Genomic DNA, 26,377 nt, shown 5'->3' with positions numbered 1-26,377 from the left:
AATATCCAAAGTGGCTTCATTTTCTTATCTAGGGATGCCAATGCATTGCATGTGAAAGAAAATTCAGCTTCCATTGTGGACTTACCTTCCTGGAAACCAAACCATCTTTCACTGATGATGTCAAAACCTGAGGTGCTTCACAATTCTGGTATGCAATATTTTCTCAAGGATTTTTGCAAATAAGGTGAAGAGGTGTTAAACAAATAGTGGGTGACTTGTATCGTCTCTCCATTTTTCTAGAAAGACTTTACTGTAGCAAGGTTCGTGTCATGTGGGAAAAGACCCCATGTAACGTAACACTTATGTAGGCCAGCTAGCAGCTGCCTTGAACTGGTACAAGGTGAGGTGAATTTGTTTGTGCAGCAGAATGATAGCAGAGAGCCCCACAGCCGGGGATGCTCCGCGACCGCTCCATATGAGTCCAATTGCAGAGGTGACAGTGAAGGCCTGGACGTAGGTAAACCTCAATATAGGGAATTTGGACAGAGGTCAGTTGCTCAGAAGAAGAAACGATGCATCAGCAATGGCAGAGTTTCAGATAGGCTCAAATATGGCTTCTCACAGTCCTTAGAAATTCGACAATAAATCAGTCACATAATAAAGCAACTCTGAATACATCTGTGATCTCATAAAAATGAGGTGCATCCACTGACACAACAATATTCTCATCACCTTTAAAACTACAAAAGTTCATATTTTACACTGACAAAAACATTTTCGCAATGAACCTCTGAATTAACAACTTTTAAACACTTCAGGCAATTGCAACAAGCGATACCTTAAACAAAATCATTGAACTACAGCTATCATCCCTGAAAGCACAATATCTTTATCTACTTTAATTTCTGATTTATTAGGTTTTTTGCATGTTTTTATTATGCAAATATTTGTCAGAACATTGCATTATCCACAATAACACAGCTAATGAATGTAGCATGAATACTTCATATCTTCTCATACTGTATCTATTTAATGAATACATTACAATTTTTTCTAGATATTTATTTAACTATAGATTACAATTGCTAATACAGAATCACAGTGATTTAAGGAATGGTCAATGACGTATTAGCTGTTACACTATTGAAAAGAGAACCATAATGTACTTCTACCAACCAGGTGTAAATAATTGTTTAAACAATATTTAATGACAATTTGCTGTCATTTAATGTGAGCACACTTGACCAAGACACTAGCTTATTTATTTATGAACAAACCCTTATTTGTAATTATTGTAAATGATCTGAGTGTGACCAAATGTTTATAACATTTCTTTATTTAAATTATGTTTTAATATATTAGTTTCTTGCGGGAAGAGATCAAGTTGAGTCAGATCATGTCTGTAGTACTTAATAATGATGCATTTTTGGTGGGTATGGTCTTAGCCAATGCAGAAGCAGCCAGGGGTAGAACACCACGGGAGTCAAGTGGAGAGAGACTTGTTTCAGGTCTTGTACTCTATGAAGCAATTCTGGACTTTTACGTTTCTTCCTGAAGAAACCAGACCTGCTAGTGATATAGTGTGTTTTTTCGTTGACTGGGCGATAGATTCTGGGCAGCGAACAGCTGCTATGATACTTCAACTTTTGCACACACTTTCACATTTGTTTTCGAAGAAGGCACACTTGCCAGAGGTGAAGTGAGTTATTCAGTTTTATAGGTGATTGATTCTGGACAGGGAACAGCCGCTACAGTTCTCTAACTTTTTCCGATTCGATTACGGAATAGACACTTTTACATTTTTTTCTGGAAGAAGGCAAATTTTCCTACGGCAAAGTGAGTTATTCGATTGTGTAGGTGATTGATTCTTGACGGTGAAGGACCGTTACTATTCTCCAACTTTTTCCCATTGCATTACGGAATTGAGAATAGAGTGAGTATGAGTTTGTACTCGTTATCTCATGCGTGTTAATTTGTTAATCACCATGCTGAAGTCTTACCCATTTTGAGCTGGTGAATATTTCTTGTATTGGGATCACAAAATGAACTTAGTTTTCATGCATTTTGGATGTCTATTTAGCTCCGGGATTATGCTACCATTCTCATAATGCTCTCAATGCAATTTTGCTGCATTTTATATGGTTATTTTCTGTCTGTATTTTAATGGATATCACAGACACTTTTTGTTTAGTTGAGGTATACTTTCATGAATAAATATTATTCATCATTTTTCTCTGTTATCTACATCAATTACAAACATTAGAATATAACTTTTTTTAATTAAATTATTCATTTATTTTTTATTTTATGTTTCTGTGTATTTTCTTAATTCACAGTTCTGGCCAATGCATACACCTATTTGACTGGAGCATCACAGCTTCAGATTATTATTTGCAGCAAGTCAGCTGCTGGGCATGAAATAAGGGATGTGCAGCTTGATCCTATGACATTATCAAGCTATCATTTTTTAAACAGAGTTGTGCATAGTCCAGTTACTTGAAGTATGAGCATCATCAGGAAATTAATAGGAGTCTTCTCAGGCTTCCAGCTGTGTCAAAGGGTTAAAATCTCATGAGCTCTTGACTGAGCTCTCCTCAGCTATTGTCAAGATGTAAATGACTGGAATGTAACTGTGGCCTCACTATTACATAGCCGTGCTGCTAGCTGTGATGTGATGTGATTTAGTGCTCTCTTCCTTGAGAAATCTGGTACTATTTTCATCCTGCTCTATTGTGCCCGCTTCAACCTCACAATGGCTGGATTCCAGGCTGTACTGAGCTGCAAACCACCGTTCTTGTTGATGGTGTTTTCAGATATTTTTATTTCTACCGCTTCTTTTATGACACTATCCCAAAATCCCTCCATTCTCATAATGACAGAAGTTTCATCCAATAGAATTTGGTGTTGAATTTCTAAACTGTGTTCTGCCACAGCTGATTTTTTCCAGACAGCGTAGGCCATAAGCACCTCTCGTGTTCCATCTGGTGTTGCTCCAAGTGCATACTGCTTGGTCAACATATTAGCAACCACATTGACATTGAATTTTGTACACACCAGGTGTTCTAAGATCTAGTTCATCCTTCACAGATCTCATAAGCTGTTGTATTTTTGCTGGGGTGTGAACACTGATGAGATGTTTTGTCTCTTCAGGAGCCAGCTAATCCTTCCCGACACTGTGCTACAGAAAGGCAGGTATCTCTGTGATACTGGGATGTGATTGCAGCCATTTTCCCAGAAAACTTTTAGGAGGTGGCTTAGTTCTAGTGGCAGATTTTTCAGTGACTGAGACGAATTTAGCATGGTGGACAAAGGTGTTCAGAATGCCACTTTTTGTGCTGGATGGTGGTGGCTAAGAGCTTGCAGATACCGATCCGTGAGTGCAGGTTTCCTGTGCACATTGTGTGGTGAACAAGGATATCAAGGAAGGTCAATTCATCATCTATCTCTACTTCCATCATAAACCTAATGTGGCTGTGAATGCCTTTCAGGTGTTCTAATAGGTCTCCCCATTTTTCACATCCGTGGGACCAGATATTAAAAGTGTCACTGACGTAGCGATAAAAGCAACTTGGCTTATCTGGAGCTGTGTCCCAAGTGATGTCTTTGGATTTCTCCATAAAATGGTTGACTGTAGATGGAGCTAACAGACTTCCCATCGTACAGCATTGAACTGATGGAAATACTGGCTGTCATATATGAAATATGATGATTTCAACATGTGCTTAAACAATCCCACAATTGTGCAATTGAGTAACTGGGAGAGGAGACCTATGCAATCTTTGACAGGGAGTGTAAATATGGAGACAACTTCAAAACTGACCAATATATCATCTTGACCATGGTTGATGAAATCACCAATGTTCTTGATGTGAAGCACACATCATGTTTTGCCAGTCTGTAAGTTGGTGACCCAATAGTGTTCAAAACGGGACAAACACAACCTGTTTTCTGGATCTTTGGTAGCCCATAAAACAAAGGCAGTCTCTGCATCTGAGGATAAATTAGCAGATGGTTTACTCGTGTGGACTGCCAGTTTGAGAGCTATAACTCAGCTGAAAACTATTAGGTAATGTCACACCTGATATACAAAACCATTAAATATGTGTGCCAAAACTTTACATAATTAATCTGAGCATACTTGTAGAAGTTTGCTGTAAATATTTTCTACATCTGATGATCCTTTGCTTTCCAAAGAGGCAATGATTTTAGTCATTTCATTTCTAGTTCTGGGAGGATACCCTTATATCCCTTATAGGATTAGGAAAATGGTGTTTCAGTATCTGAATGGCACTTTCTAAGGAGCCATTGTAGCCTATTTGCTCAGCAATAATAAAGAAATTGTCAGTGAAGAGTTTTACATTTATCTCTTGGTTGCTTATACAATTATCATCAATATATAAGATGATGTCTTCAGTTTTACTGGCACAGTGGGCACCTGTTTCCCTCCTAATTATGTCCCACACTGTTCTGATTTCATTAGAAGATTGGTTGATTTTGAAGTTAAGATATAAACTTTTTGGCTGTTAGGGTACCTGAAGCAAGCCTAAATAGGAAATTGTTGGAAGCAGACTGCAGATTAATGCCAATAATAGATAGATAGGAACCCAAATTTAATATTCGTGAGCTAGTCATTGCACAAACTCATGGAAAGAGCTCAAAGTATAAGGAACTTGGTAAATTTTTTGACCAGTATGTAGGGCTGAGGGATGAGGAGCACACCAATATTGAAACCTAATATTGCTCCCATGGTGCTCACTAGCAACTAAGATGTCGCAGTGCACTGAAGATCTATTGGTTGATTGGCTCACTACAGTGACAGTCAAGAGAATGGAACCCCGTATCCATTGCCATCATTAACACTGTTTGTACATCACACCTTAAACACACTTTGCAGCACTTTAAGTACCACCATGCATCATGTATCAAGTGTGAGATGATGAGATTGTAGGAAAGTTCATTTTACATTTTTAAAGGTAATTCAGACACTTCACACCTTGTTCAAGTGCATCAGCCTTTGATTTGTGAAACAATAATTTGAGGAGGAGAGCTGACAACTCTTAGAAGACTTAAACATGCAAAGTCATCCAAAAGGCATTTGATGGCATCATGACACCCAGTTAACTGTCCATCCAAATGACTGGACACTGGCACAAAAGTGGCCAAGGACAGTGTTTATATCCTACAGGAGGAACAGGATGCTGAGCACAACACACACTATGTGGATTCTTCTCCGTAACACCAGCTTCTCTCACTTATGTAGTGGGAGTTGACTTGCAGTACACCTTTCAATCTTGCAATCCTCCCAGCCAAGATCTCTGCTAGCCCCCTGCTCTACAAGCACCTCCACATCCACATATACCCCAGGATCTTAACTTCGTTCATCCTGTAGCCACAAGCTCTACCCCAGTCTTCCTCTGCTCAGCTCCCCCTCCCAGTCAACTCCTTAACGTCATCTCGCATTGCCTGTGCTCACCAACGTTGATGCCTGTGCTTGTTCTGCATTCCTTTCCTATGCACCTGCTGCCTCTCCTTTGCAGCCATTTGCCAACCTTCCTCAACCCTCCCTCCCACTCCCTGTCTCCTTTCTCCCGTCACCCACATCACACCATACAACCCCTCACTCCAATCGAGCTGGTGTCATGGCCTCATGTAGTCTGCTGCCACTACTTAGTCGTTTGTGCATGTTTTCTCTAAGTTCTTGGTCTTGTCTGTGTGTCTCAAAACTCAACACCTCTATTATTCTTTATGCCTTAATTTATACACAGCCAATGAAATTTCATTGCCATAATTTTTAAAACATAATGGCATCACTACACACCAACCCCTCACTCCATTCTTTGGAAGGCTTTGTCTTTTATTAAAAAGGCAGTCATACATACCCTAATTATTACTTAAGTGTGCTTCACATTATTAGCTGATCATACAATAATCCAGAATTTTCAACTAAAATCTATGGACTTCAATCAATACACATTTGCAGCTTCATGACAACATTTTTTCAAAAAAGTGTACATCAGTATTTGCTAACTACTAGTGAATAACATTTTCAAGTGTATAGCACGGAAGACTGTTACTGTCATTAATTAAATGGGCAGCACATCTTTCAAGGAAGTATACACTAGTACTTTGTGTATCAATTCAGCGTTGATCTTCCACTTGTGATGTAATATTATTTCGAGGCATTATTATTATTGTATTTTTCCCAAGGGTTATTAGTCTTTCAATATATGGTGATAACGGCATTTTAAGAATACCTCTCACAAGTAATACTTTTAGAAACTGAAATACATCATTTGACTGAATGGTAAATTCGGTTCGATACATTTGCCTGACCTTCACAATGGGCCCCACCTCCTGTAAAGAAATCAATAAAACAAAAATTATTCAATTGACAAGTGCACTTCACTAATGTGAAGATTTCTTAAAAAACCTTCCCAGTTAAAAATGTATGGATTAACACTGTATAGTTCTGCATTTTTAAAAAATCTAGGCTTTAAGTATTCCTACTACAATAAGTGAGTATTTTTGTTTACAACATACTATTATCAGTGCGATTCACATTTTATCACTTGCACCAAAGCACTGATTTGCCCTGATCTACTGAAGTATGCAGAACAAAGCTCTGGATTATACTCACATTTTGACCCTCCAGAAAATATGGTCATCAGAAAGAAGGGAATGAGAATTGAAACAGAAATAATTGTATGATTATTTCCCAAACGTGAACAGGAGGCAAATGATATGAATTACACTGTGTTTTAAGGACTATTTTGTAAATAAAATTCTCATTTCTGATTGGTAATACTGAAATAATGCAGTACGTTTTTAAGTGTGACTTTAGCATGTTTTGTAAATACAGTAAAATGCAGTTTCTGTTAAAAACGGTGTATTTTGGATTATATGTTTTTCAATTATTCACACTGTCTTGGGTCCAAATTATCCTGGATAAACAGGAGCTTGTTGCACATGCTAAATAATGGAATGAAGAAAGAGAAACACTCAACATATTTACAAAGTTTCATCACAGACAAGCTTGTGAACTACAGGAGTGTTATCAAATACATTAGCGCCACCCAGTACACAAGAGAGCTTTCATATGATTATCTCAGTTGTAAAGTGGCAGGGCAAAATGATAGTCCAGCTCTACTTTGGGAGAATGAAAAGATGGCAGTGTATTATCAGAGAGGAACAAAATATTTAATCACCATTTTCTACTACTACATGCCACGCTTAATAAAGTTAAATGATGCAAATAAGCAACCAGAACATTTGCAAGCTGATTTTCTATAACAGTTGCTGTAACTCACATGAAGCTACAGGGAACAAATAAGGAGATTGACTCATTAGGGTATTATGAAAAATGCAGTCAACTTGCATAGATCTGTGTTCCATACTTTTGTACCATACCACCTGACCTGCACAATGTGATTTTCTGGGACAGTCAGTTTCAAGACTTAATATAATCATTACTGAGATCATTTTACAAAAACGCAGAGATATCGTGAACAAATTACACAACCATTTTCATATCGCCAGTATTTTTCGAAAGTGTTCACATCCACAACACACACACTGGTACGTAACATTCCATTTGGGAACATCACTAATTCGCTTCACACTGACGCGTAGAGCTAAAAAATTATATGTTCTGTCATGTGACTGTATTTGTTATTTTTGGCTCGACAGGAATTTGATTTTACTTTTTTACTTGTAGTATATTTGTGTATTAAGACTTATTTGTTTTGTAATGTTTATATAATAAACTGTGAGAGGCAACACACGGCACAAATATGAGTGCACACAAATGTAAAGCCACCCATTGGACTGGTGAAGGACAAATAAGTGCCATCTAGTATGCACTGAACACAACCACTGACCATGGCAATAACTCTGAGGAGCCAACGCACACCCAGAAAATAACAAGGAACTGGGAACTTAAAATCAAGAAGGATATACTGTCTTTGTTATGATACCACTGTAATGAGAATAGTACTCTTTCTTTCCATTCACTACTCTGCTTTGTACCTCGATATAGGATGCACTTTTGTCAGAGCCATCCCAAAGCCCACATTTCATGACAGCAGAAAAAGCCTACTGCTTCTGCTACAAAAGCAGCAAACTTTTATCATGGTAATGTTATAAAACAGATGATTATCCTCAATTAGGTAAAGAGCATTTTGATTAGTCTGGCTTGGATGGTTGACTGAGGCTTTAGGTACGAACAGGTCATCAGTTCCTAGAACCAATAGCAGGTCATGAGTGCATAGATCCAGGGATAGGTCATCCACAATTAGTGACGTACGTGTTCTTACAATTGAAGTATGTAGTAGCAGAAAGACTGAGACATTGAAAGCAATACTAATGCCAGAGCTGAGGCAGAATTTCTGGAGAAGTGTATGAATTGAGCCAGTACATAGGTTACAGCAGACGAGTGATCTCCATTGGCGCACCCAATAGCACGAAAGACCCCACCTGCATCCGACCACGGCCAGCCTGAGGAAGGGCTAAGACTGTTACTGAGCAAAGATAGTCTCATAGTTGGCAGATTCTACAAAGTGAAAGAGCTAAAACATAACAGACATCAGTTGGACAGTCAATAATAAAAACCAGAGGAGAGAAATATGTAAGGTATTAGGTCAGCATCCCCGGGGCTCTGCAAGAGACAAGAGTCGTCCCACCCCCAGCCATCCTGACCCTGGAGACTATTCACTGAGTCAGGATATATTAAAACAACACCGAGGGAAGCCCATTTAATAAAACAGAGAACTCTGCTACCAGCTGTCAGCTCTGCTGTAACCACACTATGTTCCTGGCAGTGAATGGGATTACATACTGACAGGAAATGTAAATCATATCCCATCTGATCAACAGTTTTAGAGCTGTCTATATAAAGAATGGTAGCAACGTGGAACTCTAAAACCTGGATATAACAGAGACAGAAAGTTTGTGGGGTTGACAAAATTTAGGACCTTGGAAAGTATTGGTTCTAATCCGTGACCTGGGCATCACTAAAGGGGGACTACATGAGAAAACGTGGGAAGCACAGTCCAAGAAGGATGTAGAGTGTTCCTGGCAGAAGGAAGCATGGTGCACTCCATCTGGTAATCCTGCCTGTGGGTGGGAATCAGGACAACATCTGTCCTATGTAAAGAGAATGAGATATGTGGGATGATCAGGAATTGTTGGAGGGTGATTACATAGGAGACCAAGAGGTAGTACCATCTTCGGCAAGGAGACTGTCTGAAAGGCACCAGTGGCCAGATGCATGCCACGATGATGGACTGGGTTCAAACAGTTTCTAAGCTGAAGGAGCCATCCAACCATAAACCTGGAAACCACAGTCCAATTGGGATGAAACCAGGGCCCAGTAAATACAGATAAGAGCAGAATGATCTGAACCACAAGATGTATGGGCAAGGAAGCAGAGAGTGTTGAGCTTCCACATGCAGCTAGTCTTCAGGTGATGAATATGGGGCAGCCAAGTCAGCTTGGTACTTAAGTAGAGTTCTGGATCAGGATGGACTGTGGTGCAATGGCAAAAATGCATGACCGTCGTTTTTGTAGAAGAGAACTGGAAACCATGGTAAAGAGCCCAAGCAGAGGCCCACCGGATGGCACCTTGGACATGGCACTCAGCAGAGGCTACCAAGTAGATGCTGTATCAAATGCAAAAATAGCTGACATATAACGCAAGGGTGACTAGCGGCCCAACAAATGTCACTAGCCCATTGAAGGTGATGAAGAGTGTGACTCTCAACACAGAACCCTGTGGGACACCATTCTCTTGGAACCGTGGGGAGATGAGTGAAGTGCTGACTAACCCGGAACCACCAGTGGGATAAAAAAATGATGAATAAAATACGGTAGGGGGTCTTGATACCCCTAGTTATGGAAGGCGAGTCCAATGTGATGACGGTTGGTTGCTTGGTTTAAAAGAGGGGGGGGGGGGGGGGGGGAAGGGACCAAATTGCAAGATCATCAGTCCCTTGTCCCCTGCCCACAAAAAAAAAAGAAAGAAGAGAGAGAGAGAGAGAGAGAGAGAGAGAGAGAGAGAGAGAGAGAGAGAGAGAGAGAGAGAGAGAGAGACTATGGACAAAACAGGAAAAGAAAACCACAGATAGAAGAATCGGGTAAAAGGAGTAAAAACAAGAGAGCAGATGACCGTGGCTGGGCAACCATGAGAATAAAAAGGAAAAGCCATCCACTCTGTGACACATTAAAACATCCACCCTAAAAGAATTATGAGTGGAGAACACAAAGGGACAAAGGGCATGCAGTAACACTTATACAGGATGATACAACCCACCGTCATGTGTAAAATGTAAAACAAAATTAGCCAATGAGGAGTTGTCAGCTAAAATTAATGGCAACGAGTCCGGTAACTGAAGAGTCTGTCGCAGGGCAGCCAAAGGAGGACAGCTCACCAAGATACGGACCACTGTCAGCCGGGCGCCGCACCAACACTGAGGCGGGCCATCACAGTGCAGGAGGTAGTCGTGTGTCAACCAAGCATGGCCAATGCAGAGCCGACAGAGAACCACAGAGCCCCTGCAAGAGGCCTGCATGGAGGACTGCCAGACATTCATAGTCTCCTTAATGGCATGCAGTTTGTTGCGCGTGCTGAAATTATGACATTACGTCTCCCAAAGACGGAAAACGTTGCGGCGTAGTACTGAATGCAGGTCAGTTCCAGAGAAGGCGATATCCATAAGCAGTTTCTACGTAGCCTGGGATTCCGACATGACCTGGGGTCCAGACAAACCCCACTGAACGACTGAACCATTCCAGGGCATAGATGGGTGCCTGAATGGTCGCTACCAAAGGATGACAAGGATAGCACTGGTTGATAGCTTGTAGGCTGCTCAAGGAGTCAGTACACAGAAGAAAAGACTCCACAGCGCATGAACGGATGTGCTCAAGAGCACGAGATATAGCCACCAGCTTGGCAGTGAAAACACTGCAGCCAGCAGGCAAGGAATGCTGTTCAATATCTCCTCCACGGACATATGCGAAGCTGACGTGAGCATCAGCCATCGAGCAGTCAGTGTAAACCACTTCGTGGCCTCGGTACATGTCAAGAATTGAGAGGAAGTGGCAGCAGGGAGCTGTGGGGTTAATTGAATCCTTAAGGCCATGTGAAAGGTCCAGGCAAAGCCGCAGCCTAGGTGTACAGCATGGAGGTGTACGTAAATGGACCTCGGGTATAGGTGGTAAAGGCAAGGACTCCAGTTCGGAAAGAAGGAAGCCCAGACCTGGGCCGCTGATGCAGGAGATGAACTGCCGTGGGTGAGAAAAGGAGACAGTGATTCAGATGCGCAGGAGAACTACGAACAGGTGCAATGTAACTGTGCAGCAGTGTGCACGCCTGACCTGCAATGGAGGGACTCCGGCCTCCACCAGGACGCTGGTCTCTGGACTTGTTCTAAAAGCTCCTGTCACTAGGTGAATGCCACAGTGGTGCACTGGGTTGATAAACTCAACACTGAGGGTCCCACCAAACCATAAACCAGACTCCCGTAGTCAAGGTGGGGTTGAACAGGGGCTTTATAGAGCTGCAGCCGTGTAGAGCGATCTGCACCCCATTTGGTGTTGCTCAGGCAGCAGAGGACATTGTTGTGCTGCCAGCACTTCTGCTTCAGCTGACGAAGGTGCGGAAGCCACGTCAATCGGGCATCGAAAACCAGTCCTAAGAATCGATATGGCTCCACTACAGTGAGTGGATCACCATGAAGGTAAAGTCCTGGTTCTGGATGAATGGTGCGACGCCGACAGAACAGCATAACAAACGACTCTGTGGCCGAAAACTTGGAAACTGTGGGCTAGAGCCCATGACTGCGCCTTGTGGATGGCTTCGTGTAGATGCTGTTCAGCAACACCAATGCTGGTGGAGCAGTACAAAATGCAGAAGTCGTCTGCATACAGAGAAGGTGAGAGGGACGGCCCTACAGCTGCTGCTAGACAGTTAATAGCCACTAAAAATAGAGACACTCAATACAGAGCCCTACAGGCCCCATTCTCCTAGATATGGGGGGAACTATGGGAGGCACCAACTTGGATACGGAAAGTACGAAGTGACATGAAATTTTGGATAAAAATTGGGAGCTGGCCTTGGAGACCCCACTCGTATAATGTGGCAAGGATATGATGTCGCCAGGTTGTGTCATAGGCTTTTCGTAAAAAAAGGCAGTAGGTCACGTGACCCCACGACCCAACCCAATTGACAACACACCATACGTTCCAGCAGATTACAAAGAATGTTGTTGAGGCTGATGAGCTGATAGCTATCCACATCAAGAGGGTTTTTACCAGGTTTGAGCACCAGAATGATGGTGCTCTCCTGCCACTGCAATGGAAAGACACCATCGCACCAGATCTGGTTGAAGATGACGAGAAAATTTCGCTTGTAGTCAGGTGAGAGATGTTTAATCATCTGACTGTGGATCCGATATGGCCCAGGAGCTGTGTCAGGCAATGTGCAAGGGCACTGAGAAGTTCCCACTCTGTAAATGGGGTGTTATAGTATTCATTGTGGCATGTAGTGAATGATAGAACTTTCCCTTCCAGCCGCCGTTTGAGAGTGCGAATGGCTGTGGGGCAATTCTCCGACATAGAGGTGCTCAGCAATCGCGTTTGCGTCAGTAGATAACACACCATTTTTGTTAACAGCGGGGACACCTGTTGGGGTCTGGTACCTGAAAACAAGTTTTATCTTTGCCCAGACTTGGGAAGGTGACGTATGGCACCCAATGGTCGAGACCTATCTCTCCCAGCAATCCTGCTTCTGTCGTTTGATACGGTGGCGAACGCAGGCACGGAGCTGTTTCAAGGCTATAAGTTGCTCCAGGGAAGAAATGATTGTTGTTGTCATCTGTTAAACCATCATGTCGATGTTACTGTGTGAGGGAGATTCAACGGAGACAGCAGAGGTGAAAGTTTTCCAGTCCGCCTTGTCTGAAGCCCATCTGGGCAGGCTTCTGTGGAACTGACACTGGGGCAGTGACAGGAAGATGGGGAAGTGGTCACTATCACACAGGGCATCATGTGATCTCCAGTGGATAAATGGGAGAAGTCCTGGGCTGCAAATTGATAAATAAATGGCCAAGTAACTACCACGAGCCACACTGAAATGTGTGGTGGCCCCATTATTTAAGAGGCAGAGGTCGAATTGCGACAGTAAATTTTCGACATCTCTGCCTCGGCCAGTAAGCACGTTGCCACACCACAAGGGGTTATGGGTGTTAAAATCTCCCAAAAGTAGGAAAGGTTTAGGGAGTTCATCAATCAGTGCAGCTAGTAAATTCAGGGATACTGCACCATCTGGAGGGAGATATACCTTGCAGACAGTTATTTCCTGTGTTGTCCTTATTCTGACAGCCACAGCTTCAAAAGGGGTTTGAAGGGGCACAGGTACACTACAGACTGAGTTTAGGACATAAATGCAAACTCCACCCGACACTCTATTATAGTCTCTATGGTTCCTGTAGTAGCCCTTATAGCTGCAGAAGGCAGGGATCCACATTGCTGGGAACCAGGTTTCCTGGAGGGCAATGGAGAAAGCAGGTGTAAAGCTTAACAGTTGTCGTAGCTCAGCCGGGCAGTGGAAAAAACAGCCGCAATTCCACTGGAGGATGTCGTCATTGTGAGACTGGGAACGCGTTTACACCTCAGGGTCACTTGCTGCCACCGACTTTTTGCCTGAGCAATCTATATCCATTGTGTCTGTGGATCCAATGAGATCTAGGTCCTCAGCTACAGGCACAGAGCTTGTAGGTAGTGGTGGTGTGGGTGCCACGGCTATTTCGTTGGTCTTAGGGATTTTCTTATTGGATTTCTCTCACTGCTCCTTGGGTTTCCCTGGCTGGGAGGACTTCACTGATTCAGTCTCTGGGAATGAGGATGAGCATGAAGCCCTATGACCAGCCGCTTTCGGACTCTTCAGCCACTGGTGGGTGTCATCTTTCCCACTTTCAGAAACCTGGGAAGGGAATGACCCGAGGGACCCCTTCCTAGTGAGAGGAGCCGAAGAAGACTTATGCTTCTCCAGCTCAGAAATGGTGACTGACATCCCCGATGTCAGGTGGTGCAGGAGCAACAGGGTGGAAAGTTGCCCTCCACCATCACGGGGGCAGGTGTAGTCTTCTGGTTCTGAGAGGCGACAGGAATGCGAGGAACTGATGGGGTGATAGCTGTTCTCACAGTGGCAGTGTAAGAGTGGGTCACAGCCACAGGATGTAGGCGCTCAAATTTCCTCTTAGCCTCAGTGTAGGTCAGTCGGTCCAGGGTCTTATATTCCACGATTTTCCTCTCTTTCTGTAAAATCCTGCAATCTGGTGAGCAAGCTGAATGATGCTCTCCGCAGTTGACACAGATGGGAGATGGGGCACACGGAATATTGGGATGTGAAAGATGTCCACAATCTCGACATGTGACGCTGGAAGCACAGCAGGAAGACATATGGCCGAACTTCCAGCACTTAAAGCGCCGCATTGAGGCAGGTATATATGGCTTGACATCACAGAGGTTGACCATCACCTTGACCTTCTCGGGCAATGTGTCACCCTTGAAGTCCAAGATGAAGGCACCAGTGGCAACCTGATTATCCCTTGGATCTCAATGGATGCGCCAGACAAAATGAACATCTCGTTGCTCTGAATTGGAGTGCAGCTCATCGTCAGACTGCAAAAGAAGGTCCCTATGGAATATAATACCCTGGACCATATTTAAGCTCTTATGGGGCGTGATGGTAACAGAAACATCCTCCAACTTGTCACAAGCAAATAACGGCCGTGACTGGGCAGAGGATGCTGTTTTTATCAAGAGCGACCCATAGCGCATTTTGGACAAGCCCTCCACCTCCCCAAACTTGTCCTGCAAATGCTCCACAAAAAACTGAGGTTTCATGGACATGAAAGATTCCCCATCAACTCTTGTACATATGAGGTACAGGGGCGAATAAGCTTCACTGCCATCCTTAGCCCGGCGTTTCTCCCATGGTATGGCCAGTGAGGGGAACAATTTGGGGTCATCTTTCTTAGCACTGAAGTTAGACTTTGCCTGCTTAGAGACTGCTGGCGGCAGATCACCAGCAAGATATGACTTACTATGCTTCATGGCGTGTTATCTGCCCTGATGCCACCCACTCCGACCAGGGGGCCCTCCCCACGGGCGCCACCCAACCGCAGTAAAGGCCATCTGGCAGGATGACCATTGCGGGGAATCCTGATGCCCAGGGTGACAGGCATCTACTTCTTGGCATACGTGGGGAGTTAACGGCGCAGTCGGTGTAGTCACGGGGCTACAACCAACAGGGTACATGGCGGCCCCACCACAATGGACTGGCTACTGTGCTGGATATGAGGTGCAAAGAATTCCATGACCGTTGGCGGCGCAGAAAATGACACTGCATAGTGGGTGGAGGAAAACACACCCAGAAAGGTGTCCTCGCTGAAGAGATGGAGGATGAGTGGGACTGCAATGCCTCAACAAGAAAGTGGGCTAAAGATCTCAATGCACAAGGGACACGATGCACCATGTAAGGTGTCCTTCCCCAATTGGCTTGCTCTTTTGGAAAATTTAGAAAGATGAAGGTCAAACCCTACAGGGGACCATCACACAAAGGCCGAAAGGTTTGAGACTCCTTTTAGTCGCCTCTTACGACAGGCAGGAATACCTTGGATCTCTTCTAACCCCTGAACCCACAGGGGGGCAATGTGATGACTCCAAGTGGTGTCGTATGCCTTATGCGTGTCAGAGAGACTGCTAAAAGGTGTTGGTGCTTAGAGAAAGCCTGTCCGACTGCTGTTTCTAACTTATGCAGAAGGTTGATTATTAATCTTCCCTCTCAGGAACCACACAGAGGTGGACAAAAGGCCCCAAGATTCGAGAACCTACCATAATCTACCAGTAACTGTCTAGAGACATTGGGTTCTCACCTGGATAAGGAATGGAACAACAGTGGTATCTCATCATTGTTAGGGTAAGGCACACTGGGGCCAAAGGTTGTTTTAGACCCTGACGAGATATTCCCTTTGGGGAATATTCGGTGCTGGATCATCTGACAATTGAATCAGGGCCTTGGGCTGTGTTATGGGGCAAGGCAAGAACTTGAAGAATTTCCCGGTCAGTGAAGGGTTCATTATAGAATTCAGCTTGGTGGGGAGAGAAAAACAAGGAATGTCTTCAAGATGTCATTTCTGCAGTAGAAAGGTAGCCGGACAGGAAGAGGACGTGGATGCTGTCGCCAAGTGCGTTGCAAGGTTTCCTGCAAGAACAGATAGACCAGTATAAAGCCCATCCTCTAGGACAAGACCTGGAACAGCTGTTGATCACTGGCAGCCCATAAGACCACAGAGCTTGACCCACACGTGAGATGAAGAGAGACATGTTCCCAGGGAGGGGATGGAATGCTTCTAGCATTCCTTTACTGATTAGATAGTGAGCCTCAGTATGAAGTCACTTAAAAGTGATAAGGTTGGGCTGGGAAGTATGAAGTCTGAAACTTTGCTGAGCTTGTCAGTGCTCCTGAATAGCCACTGTAATGTCTTTGGTTGACTACAGCACCCACCGACAATGGAGGATCCATTGAAAGTGAAAAAGCAGTTCCAGCAGCATGCCTTGCACAACCTCTTCAATACAGTTCAACAGAGACAGTTAATGTAACAGCAGAGGCGCACAAAGGGTAGTCAGTTCTGTGAAGTTCCCAACATGGTAGTCTGGGTGGTGGCAAAGAAGAGAGAATATCATCAGAAAATGGTCGCTGCCACTAAGGTAATCATTTAGTGAAGTCACAAGATTAGGGGAAGATATTGTCAGATCGATAGCTGTAGAGGTGCCATGCGTGGCACTGAAGTGGGTAGGAGAGCCATCACTGAGAGACAGATCATGGTCTGTGAAAAGCTGGTCAACTGGAAAGCCCCCTAACAGACAAAGTGGTATTCCCCCACAGCAGGTGATGTGTGCTGAAGTCTGCAAGCAGGAGAGAAGGGGAAAATTTGTTGTGTTAATAAGGCCAATTCAACACAAGTAGGTGGCCTGCCTAGAGGTAGGTGAATGTTGCAAATAATAATTGTAGAGGTCTTTTGCGCCCGTACTGCTACTGTCTCCAAGAGGTGCAAAGGAGAATCCATCCATTGACTGCATCTGTATGAACCAAAATACAGACCGCTCCAGATGCTCTCTTGTGAGGTTTTGACAGAATGCACGATAATCATGGATGGTCATCAGTGAAGTTCATTCCTTGGACAGCAAGGCAAACTACAGAAGAAGAGAAAATAAGGCATAACATGGTGTAGTTCCAGCAGGCGACAGTAGTAACTGGTACAATTGCACTGAATGACCAAATGACTGGTGGCCAGGTTAGGTGTGAAGGGGCCAGGAGGACCAGTTATGATGCAACATCATTGCCTGTCAACAGTGGGGGATGGAATCACATCCACAAACATTGGCTCAGAAGCTTACTGCATGGGTGGATCTGGCATCTCCGTGGGAGTATGGGTGCAGGGGGGAAGAGGGGGAGGGTGAGGGGGAGGTTGGGGAAGAGGGGGAGGGTGAGGGGGAGGTTGGGGAAGAGGGGGAGGTTGGGGAAGAGGGGGGAGGTTGGGGAAGAGGGGGGAGGTTGGGGAAGAGGGGGGGAGGTTGGGGAAGAGGGGGGGAGGTTGGGGAAGAGGGGGGGAGGTTGGGGAAGAGGGGGGGAGGTTGGGGAAGAGGGGGGGAGGTTGGGGAAGAGGGGGGGAGGTTGGGGAAGAGGGGGGGAGGTTGGGGAAGAGGGGGGAGCGGGAAGAGGGGGGAGCGGGAAGAGGGGCGAGGGGGGAAGAGGGGCGAGGGGGGAAGAGGGGCGAGGGGGGAAGAGGGGCGAGGGGGGAAGAGGGGCGAGGGGGGAAGAGGGGCGAGGGGGGAAGAGGGGCGAGGGGGGAAGAGGGGCGAGGGGGGAAGAGGGGCGAGGGGGGAAGAGGGGCGAGGGGGGAAGAGGGGCGAGGGGGGAAGAGGGGCGAGGGGGGAAGAGGGGCGAGGGGGGAAGAGGGGCGAGGGGGGAAGAGGGGCGAGGGGGGAAGAGGGGCGAGGGGGGAAGAGGGGCGAGGGGGGAAGAGGGGCGAGGGGGGAAGAGGGGCGAGGGGGGAAGAGGGGCGAGGGGGGAAGAGGGGCGAGGGGGGAAGAGGGGCGAGGGGGGAAGAGGGGCGAGGGGGGAAGAGGGGCGAGGGGGGAAGAGGGGCGAGGGGGGAAGAGGGGCGAGGGGGGAAGAGGGGCGAGGGGGGAAGAGGGGCGAGGGGGGAAGAGGGGCGAGGGGGGAAGAGGGGCGAGGGGGGAAGAGGGGCGAGGGGGGAAGAGGGGCGAGGGGGGAAGAGGGGCGAGGGGGGAAGAGGGGCGAGGGGGGAAGAGGGGCGAGGGGGGAAGAGGGGCGAGGGGGGAAGAGGGGCGAGGGGGGAAGAGGGGCGAGGGGGGAAGAGGGGCGAGGGGGGAAGAGGGGCGAGGGGGGAAGAGGGGCGAGGGGGGAAGAGGGGCGAGGGGGGAAGAGGGGCGAGGGGGGAAGAGGGGCGAGGGGGGAAGAGGGGCGAGGGGGGAAGAGGGGCGAGGGGGGAAGAGGGGCGAGGGGGGAAGAGGGGCGAGGGGGGAAGAGGGGCGAGGGGGGAAGAGGGGCGAGGGGGGAAGAGGGGCGAGGGGGGAAGAGGGGCGAGGGGGGAAGAGGGGCGAGGGGGGAAGAGGGGCGAGGGGGGAAGAGGGGCGAGGGGGGAAGAGGGGCGAGGGGGGAAGAGGGGCGAGGGGGGAAGAGGGGCGAGGGGGGAAGAGGGGCGAGGGGGGAAGAGGGGCGAGGGGGGAAGAGGGGCGAGGGGGGAAGAGGGGCGAGGGGGGAAGAGGGGCGAGGGGGGAAGAGGGGCGAGGGGGGAAGAGGGGCGAGGGGGGAAGAGGGGCGAGGGGGGAAGAGGGGCGAGGGGGGAAGAGGGGCGAGGGGGGAAGAGGGGCGAGGGGGGAAGAGGGGCGAGGGGGGAAGAGGGGCGAGGAGGGAAGAGGGGCGAGGAGGGAAGAGGGGCGAGGAGGGAAGAGGGGGAGGGGGAAGAGGGGCGAGGAGGGAAGAGGGGCGAGGAGGGAAGAGGGGGGAGGGGGAAGAGGGGGAGGGGGAAGAGGGGGAGGGGGAAGAGGGGGAGGGGGAAGAGGGGGAGGGGGAAGAGGGGGAGGGGGAAGAGGGGGAGGGGGAAGAGGGGGAGGGGGAAGAGGGGGAGGGGGAAGAGGGGGAGGGGGAAGAGGGGGAGGGGGAAGAGGGGGAGGGGGAAGAGGGGGAGGGGGAAGAGGGGGAGGGGGAAGAGGGGGAGGGGGAAGAGGGGGAGGGGGAAGAGGGGGAGGGGGAAGAGGGGGAGGGGGAAGAGGGGGAGGGGGAAGAGGGGGAGGGGGAAGAGGGGGAGGGGGAAGAGGGGGAGGGGGAAGAGGGGGAGGGGGAAGAGGGGGAGGGGGAAGAGGGGGAGGGGGGATGAGGGGGGGAAGGTGACACACACCGGAGAAGCCTCCTCCACTGTAACCTTTGGTAAGGTTACGGAGCACGAAGAGCAGATAGTCCTGAAACCGAAAGGCTGTGGGTCCTTTGGCAACTGTTTGGTGTCGGGCCTCCGGTCTTGGGATTGCCATGGAGAGGGATCCTGAGAGGGAGCGCTGTCACCAGTAGGCACCAAAGGAGAGTGCTTCTCCGGCCGTGTGCAGGAAGTGGTTCCCACAGAAAATACCGAAGGAACTGTGGGAGAGAGAGAAGGGTGGTGGGAGACCTGGTTTGGGGAAAGCTGCGGAAGGGGGAGGGGTGGGGGATGATGGTTGTGGTAATAGTGTAATTGATCATCATGTACACAGGGTGTAGGTGCTCATATTTCTTCTGTCTCTCAGTGTACAACAAGCAGTTATTAATATTCCTGGATATTCTGCTCCTTCCTGAAAACGAAGCAAACTGGGGAATGGTGAGGATTATGAAATTGATACACCAAGGTGGATGTTCACAAGGGCTACTTTCGTAGAGTGATCATCCACAATTGCTGTATTTTGAGTCCGCCATGCAGCACGATGACATACGCCCTCAGCATATACACCTGAAGCACCTCATAGGTGGTGGGACATAAGGTCTCACATCACACCTGCACACCACAAACTTAACTTTCCCCTGGACGATATTCCTTTCAATTTATCTCCAATGTTTCTGATAAAAAATAACGGTTTCATTACAGTAAATGTACCCCCATCAGTCCAAGTACATACCAATTATTGGGTGAAGTTTTTCCTCCAAGGTATCTGGCTTGTCCCTCTTCCCATGGCGTAGCCAAGGAAGGAAACGTCATGGGGTCATATCTCTTTTCATTGTACTCTTTCCCATCTGAAGACACAGCACAAGAAAGTCACTTCATGTGTGAGTCATCTGTCACAGTATAATCCACTCCAAATGGAGGTTATCCCCATGGGCACCACCCAGCCACAACAACAGTAACCTGGTCAGTAAACTGTTACCTGGAGTCCCCGTGGCCCAGCCATGATGGACACATACTCCTTTGCTTGCATGGGGAGTTTCCAACTCAGGCACCACAATGCTCATACGTTATGACCCCTTCCATACAGAATGACTACCGTGCTGGTTTTTTTTTTTTTTTTTACAAGAAATGAAGGATGGAAAGAGCAAAGGCACACAAAGTGGAACATACATCACATTAGGTTACCTTCCCTACAAGATCCACACTTCTGTAAAATTTGGAAAAGGAGTAGCATGCCAAAACCAACGAAAGGACCATATACATATGAATAAAAACTTGTAGAATGCTGGAAGAGAAGAGAATGAGTGTCCAAAATGACAAATGATACCCACGCACAGACAGCACCAAGATGATCAGCCAGTGGAAATGCAAAGAGTTAAAATGCGTAGTAGAAGGATAGAATTGCAGAACAGAAAGATTAGTGGTGCTGGGGCCCCATGATGGCCAAGCATGTCCTCACAAAAGAGATGTGGGCCGCTTTGGGGAAAGGGGGAGGGGCACAAATCAGTTGGTGCTGCTGGGATGTTGGGTTTTTACCCTGCTTAAGGAATATGACAATGATACTATTTCACCATTGGGAAGGGAAGACATCTTCGAGCCAAATATGGTTTAAGACCATGGGTTGATACATTCTTTGAGTAAAACTCAGATGCCAGATCATCTGATTACAAAGTGAATCAGGGCCTAGGGCCATATTGTGAGAAGAGGCAGGAGCCTGAAGCAATTCCTAGTCAATCAAAGGTTCATCTTGAACTAACTGTGACAGAAGCCCAAACAATAGGGGCTGACGTACTAGGACATGCATTGATACCATGAAATAGTGCATTGATAATGGCTAAGTACTAGCCAAAACCTATATCTGCCTAATAAAACCTGAAAGAAAAGGACGATTGATTGCTGTGCTCTATCATTTGAAACATTCATTATATGATTGGGCTTGGCAGGGGATGAAACACATGGCGACATCTTCATCTTGTCATTCCTGCAGCAGAAAGGTAGCCATATAAGAGGACCCCAATTCTGTTGCAAAGTGGATCAATGTGTGTTCAAGCAAATACTGATGCATCAGTACAAAGACCATTCTAAAGGCAAAGACCTCTAACAGCTGTCAATCAATGGCAGCCCGGCAAACTACAGAGCTCAGCCCACACCTGGGATGAAAATGTGTGTGTGTTCCCATGGAGGAGACATACCACTCTAAGCATTCTCTGGTGAGCCTTAGCATGAACTCACTTGAAAGATATAAGGTTAGCCTGCAAAAGGTGTTGCTTGAAATGTTGCAGGGCTCTTCGGCAATCTTGAACCGCTACTGCAAAGCCTTGAGGTCCACCATGGAACTGGCTGGCAGTGAAGGGGACTTGCAGGAAGGGGAATAGCAGTTCCAGTGATGTAAGTGATCGCATCGGAGATGTCTTGCACAACCTCCTCGATGCAATCTGACAATTTGAGCAAAAGTGACAGCACAGGCATTGAATGGCTAGCACACAATGTTGCAGTCAATCCATCTGGCGGTTGGAACAAAGTAACAGGACCACCAGAATCAGGTATAAAAATACCACCACTTGACCGTTGTACAGACTCTTGCACGAAGAACATAGAAATACACATCCCTGGCATACAGAAGTAACTGAAAGAAATGAAAACAAGTAAGTTGCTGGGTCCGGATGGAATCCTTGTTTGGATTTACATAGTCTGCGACATAGGCCACTTACTTAACTTGCATTTATCATGAATATCTCATCCAGCACTAACAAGGGGACCATACGTACGTGCTTGCCCACACCATTTTGATTCATATTGATGGGTGTGTATATCATGACTAGGGCTTCAACATACATAAAAAGGAAGGCACAGTTTTCGATAAAACAGAGTTTGAAAGTTTAAGGCATGTACATATACTAATGGGTGGTGTCAAGGAATCAGTAGCCGACCGAGTAAGCACTCGGTTTCAAAAGCTGGAGGATTCTGGATCTAATCTCATTCCCACTACTTTTTCCCTCCTCCTATGTTCCCATGTAAGTCTAATAAGAGGTTTACTATGAGTGTACATTACCAGTATCTAAGGAATCTTTTATTGTTTATGCTTCACCTTGAAAATTTGGGATTTCTCTAACATTATGGAAGTGGTTTAACATTATAACCATATGCCTACAGATACGTTTCAACCCACCATAAGCCAATTTTCCTGGTATAGGTATAGGCATGGCACTACTCATGGTATGAACCCATTTTACCGGTAATCCTGCAATTAGTTTTACCCCACCAGAAACAGCCTCATGTGTACAAACAACTTTCAGTTGGTGGCTGGGGAAAGGGAGCAGCATTTACAAACACGAGGAATAAGTAATTCGTATGTTAGTGCTGGTACAGTCCCAAGGCACAATACATCCACAGTAGTTTGAGGTAATTGGGTCTGAGGCTACCACAAATTACAAAAACTCTGATGATACAGAAATTACCTAAATCAATGGGTAAATCACGAATAAATGGTTAATGAACACAATAATGATTAAAAATGAATAAAAATAATACAGTACAGTACAGTTCAGAGAAAATTTGAGTCTCATAACAAATAAATACCCCACTCATACGGTTATAGTTAGTGGGGACTTTAACCTTCCCTCGATATGTTGGCAAAAATACTTGTTCAAAACTGGTGGTAGGCAGAAAACATCTTCCGAGATTGTCCTAAATGCTTTCTCTGAAAATTATTTCGAGCAGTTAGTCCACGAACCCACGTGAATTGTAAATGGTTGCGAAAACACACTTGACCCCTTAGCCACAAACAATCCAGAGCTAATAGAGAGCATCATGACTGATACAGGGATTAGTGATCACAAGGTCGTTGTAGCTAGGCTCAATACCGTTTCTTCCAAATCCACCAGAAACAAACGCAAAATAATTTTATTTAAAAAAGCGGATACAGTGTCACTAGAACCCTTCCTAAGAGACAATCTCCATTCCTTCCGAACTGACTATGCAAATGTAGACGAGATGTGGCTCAAATTCAAAGATATAGTAGCAACAGCAATTGAGAGAGTCATACCTCATAAATTGGTAAGAGATGGAACTGATCCCCCATGGTACACAAACCAGGTCCGAACGCTGTTGCAGAGGCAACGGAAAATGCATGTAAAGTTCAGAAGAACGCGAAATCCCGAAGATTGGATAAAATTTAGACGCGCGAAATTTGACACGGACTTCAATGCGAGATGCCTTTAATAGGTTCCACAACGAAATATTGTCTCGAAATTTAGTAGAAATTTCGAAGAAATTCTGGTCGTATGTAAAGTACACATGCGGCAAGACGCAGTCAATACCTTCGCTGCACAGTGCCGATGGTACTGTTACCGACGACTGTGCCGCTAAAGCGGATTTATTGAACGCAGTTTTCCGAAATTCCTTCGCCAGGGAAGACTAACGGAATATTCCAGAATTTGAAAGACGAACAGCTTCTAGCATGAGTTTCTTAGAAGTAGACACCTTAGGGGTTGCGAAGCAACTCAAATCGCTTGATATGGGCAAGTCTTCAGGTCCAGATTGTATACAGATTAGGTTCCTTTCAGATTACGCTGATACGATAGCTCCCTACTTAGCAATCATATACAACCGCTCGCTAGCTGATAGATCTGCACCTACAGATTGGAAAATTGTTAGCAATCATATACAACCGCTCGCTAGCCGATAGATCTGTACCTACAGATTGGAAAATTGCGCAGGTCACACCAGTGTTTAAGAAGGGTAGTAGGAGTAATCCATCGAACTACAGACCTATATCATTGACATCGGTTTGCAGTAGGGTTTTGGAGCATATACTGTATTCAAACATTATGAATCACCTTGAAGGGAACGATCTATTGATAGGTAATCAGCACGGTTTCAGAAAACATCGTTCTTGTGCAACGCAGCTAGCTCTTTATTCACACGAAGTAATGGCCGCTATCGACAGGTGATCTCAAGTTGATTCTGTATTTATAGATTTCCGGAAAGCTTTTGACACCGTTCCTCACAAGCGACCTCTAATCAAGCTGCGGGCCTATGAGGTATCGTCTCAGTTGTGCGACTGGATTCGTGATTTCCTGTCAGGAAGGTCGCAGTTCGTAGTAATAGACAGCAAATCATCGAGTAAAACTGAAGTGATATCAGGTGTTCCCCAGGGAAGCGTCCTGGGACCTCTGCTGTTCCTGATCTATATAAATGACCTGGGTGACAATCTGAGCAGTTCTCTTAGGTTGTTCGCAGATGATGCTGTAATTTACCGTCTAGTAAGGTCATCCGAAGACCAGTGTCAGTTGCAAAGCGATTTAGAAAAGATTGCTGTATGGTGTGGCAGGTGGCAGTTGACGCTAAATAACGAAAAGTGTGAGGTGATCCACATGAGTTCCAAAAGAAATCCGTTGGAATTCGATTACTCGATAAATAGTACAATTCTCAAGACTGTCAATTCAACTAGGTACCCGGGTGTTAAAATTACGAACAACTTCAGTTGGAAAGACCACATAGATAATATTGTGGCGAAGGCGAGCCAAAGGTTGCGTTTCATTGGCAGGACACTTAGAAAATGCAACAAGTCCACTAAAGAGACAGCTTACACTACACTCGTTCATCCTCTGTTAGAATATTGCTGCGCGGTGTGGGATCCTTACCAGGTGGGATTGACCGAGGACATCGAAAGGGTGCAAAAAAGGGCAGCTCGTTTTTTATTATCACATGATAGGGGAGAGAGTGTGGCAGATATGATACGCGAGTTGGGATGGAAGTCATTAAAGCAAAGACGTATTTCGTCGCGGCGAGATCTATTTATGAAATTTCAGTCACCAACTTTCTCTTCCGAATGCGAAAATATTTTGTTGAGCCCAACCTACATAGGTAGGAATGATCATCAAAATAAAATAAGAGAAATCAGAGCTCGGACAGAAAGGTTTAGGTGTTCGTTTTTCCCGCGCGCTGTTCGGGAGTGGAATGGTAGAGGGATAGTATGATTGTGGTTCGATGAACCTTCTGCCAAGCACTTAAATGTGAATTGCAGAGAAATCGTGTAGATGTAGACGTAGATACCTGTGTTATCGCTACATATGCTGGAACACATATTCAAGTTGTAAAAATATAAGGTAGATTTGAAAGAAATTGTCTGTAGTCCTTTGTTGTAAAATTAAACCTCGTTTTTTTAGCAGCAGTGTCACGTCATCATCTACGAAGCATGATGTCAGTTGGAGTAGCTTCCACTTGCTGCTCCATATAACACAATGTTGCATCGAATGCTGCCAAATCCTCAGTGTGAGCAACCACTGGCACAGTTTCTTCAGTCAATTCCTTGTTGTTGCTGTCTTCAATGGGTTCACTAACAATTTCAGCAACTGCAAGATCAGTCACTTGAAACTGTTCATGCATTTTGAAACATCACTCACATTTGCATTTCCACTTCCAGCAAGGTTTTCCATCAGTTCTGCCAACAGTAGGCCATCTTCATCTGTGCTGTAGGTATCCATTTCATTCCATAAAATCTGATTCCAACTTTTCATGTCATTGCCTTTATTTCAGACCATGAATCTGCTATCCAGTAAACTACGTCTTTCATTGTAGTTTTTTAAAATTCTTTGATGGTTCCTTCACTTTCTGTTGTTTGCAGAAGCATCTGAAGCAAACAATGATACCTTTTTTCAAGCACCATAAAATGCCTTGATCCACAGACTGTAATTCATCCGGGTGTGAACCAGCATTGTGAAGCATTAAGATTGCTTTGGAAGGCAAGCACTTTTTCTTAAGGTACCTTTCAGTCTCTGGAACAAAATCTTCAAAAGAACCACTCCTTAAAAATATTTTTGTCCATCCAAGCAGATTTTTGGTGGTCATCTGAAGTAGGCAGTGTAGAAGCAGTGATATTTTTTTAAAGCTTTAGGCTTAGCAGACTTCCCTATTACCAGCAGCTTCAGTTTATGGTC

At 45.8% G+C, this 26,377-nt stretch overlaps 1 protein-coding gene across 2 annotated transcripts in view; it reads right to left on the bottom strand.

Annotated features, from left to right (window-relative positions):
• Window positions 1–3,785: 3,785 nt before the first annotated feature.
• LOC126184695 (uncharacterized) overlaps window positions 3,786–26,377 on the bottom strand; it is a 236,989-nt gene continuing 214,397 nt past the window's right edge. For both annotated transcript variants that reach the window (XM_049927197.1, XM_049927198.1), the window contains one exon: window positions 3,786–6,294. In XM_049927197.1, the coding sequence (XP_049783154.1) occupies window positions 6,079–6,294 (216 nt within the window). In that variant the 3' untranslated portion in view covers window positions 3,786–6,078. The remainder of the gene's footprint in view (window positions 6,295–26,377) is intronic.

Source organism: Schistocerca cancellata, chromosome 4, assembly GCF_023864275.1.
Source record: "Schistocerca cancellata isolate TAMUIC-IGC-003103 chromosome 4, iqSchCanc2.1, whole genome shotgun sequence".
Classification (NCBI taxonomy): Eukaryota; Metazoa; Arthropoda; class Insecta; order Orthoptera; family Acrididae; genus Schistocerca; species Schistocerca cancellata.
This window is presented reverse-complemented; position numbering and strand designations above follow the sequence as displayed.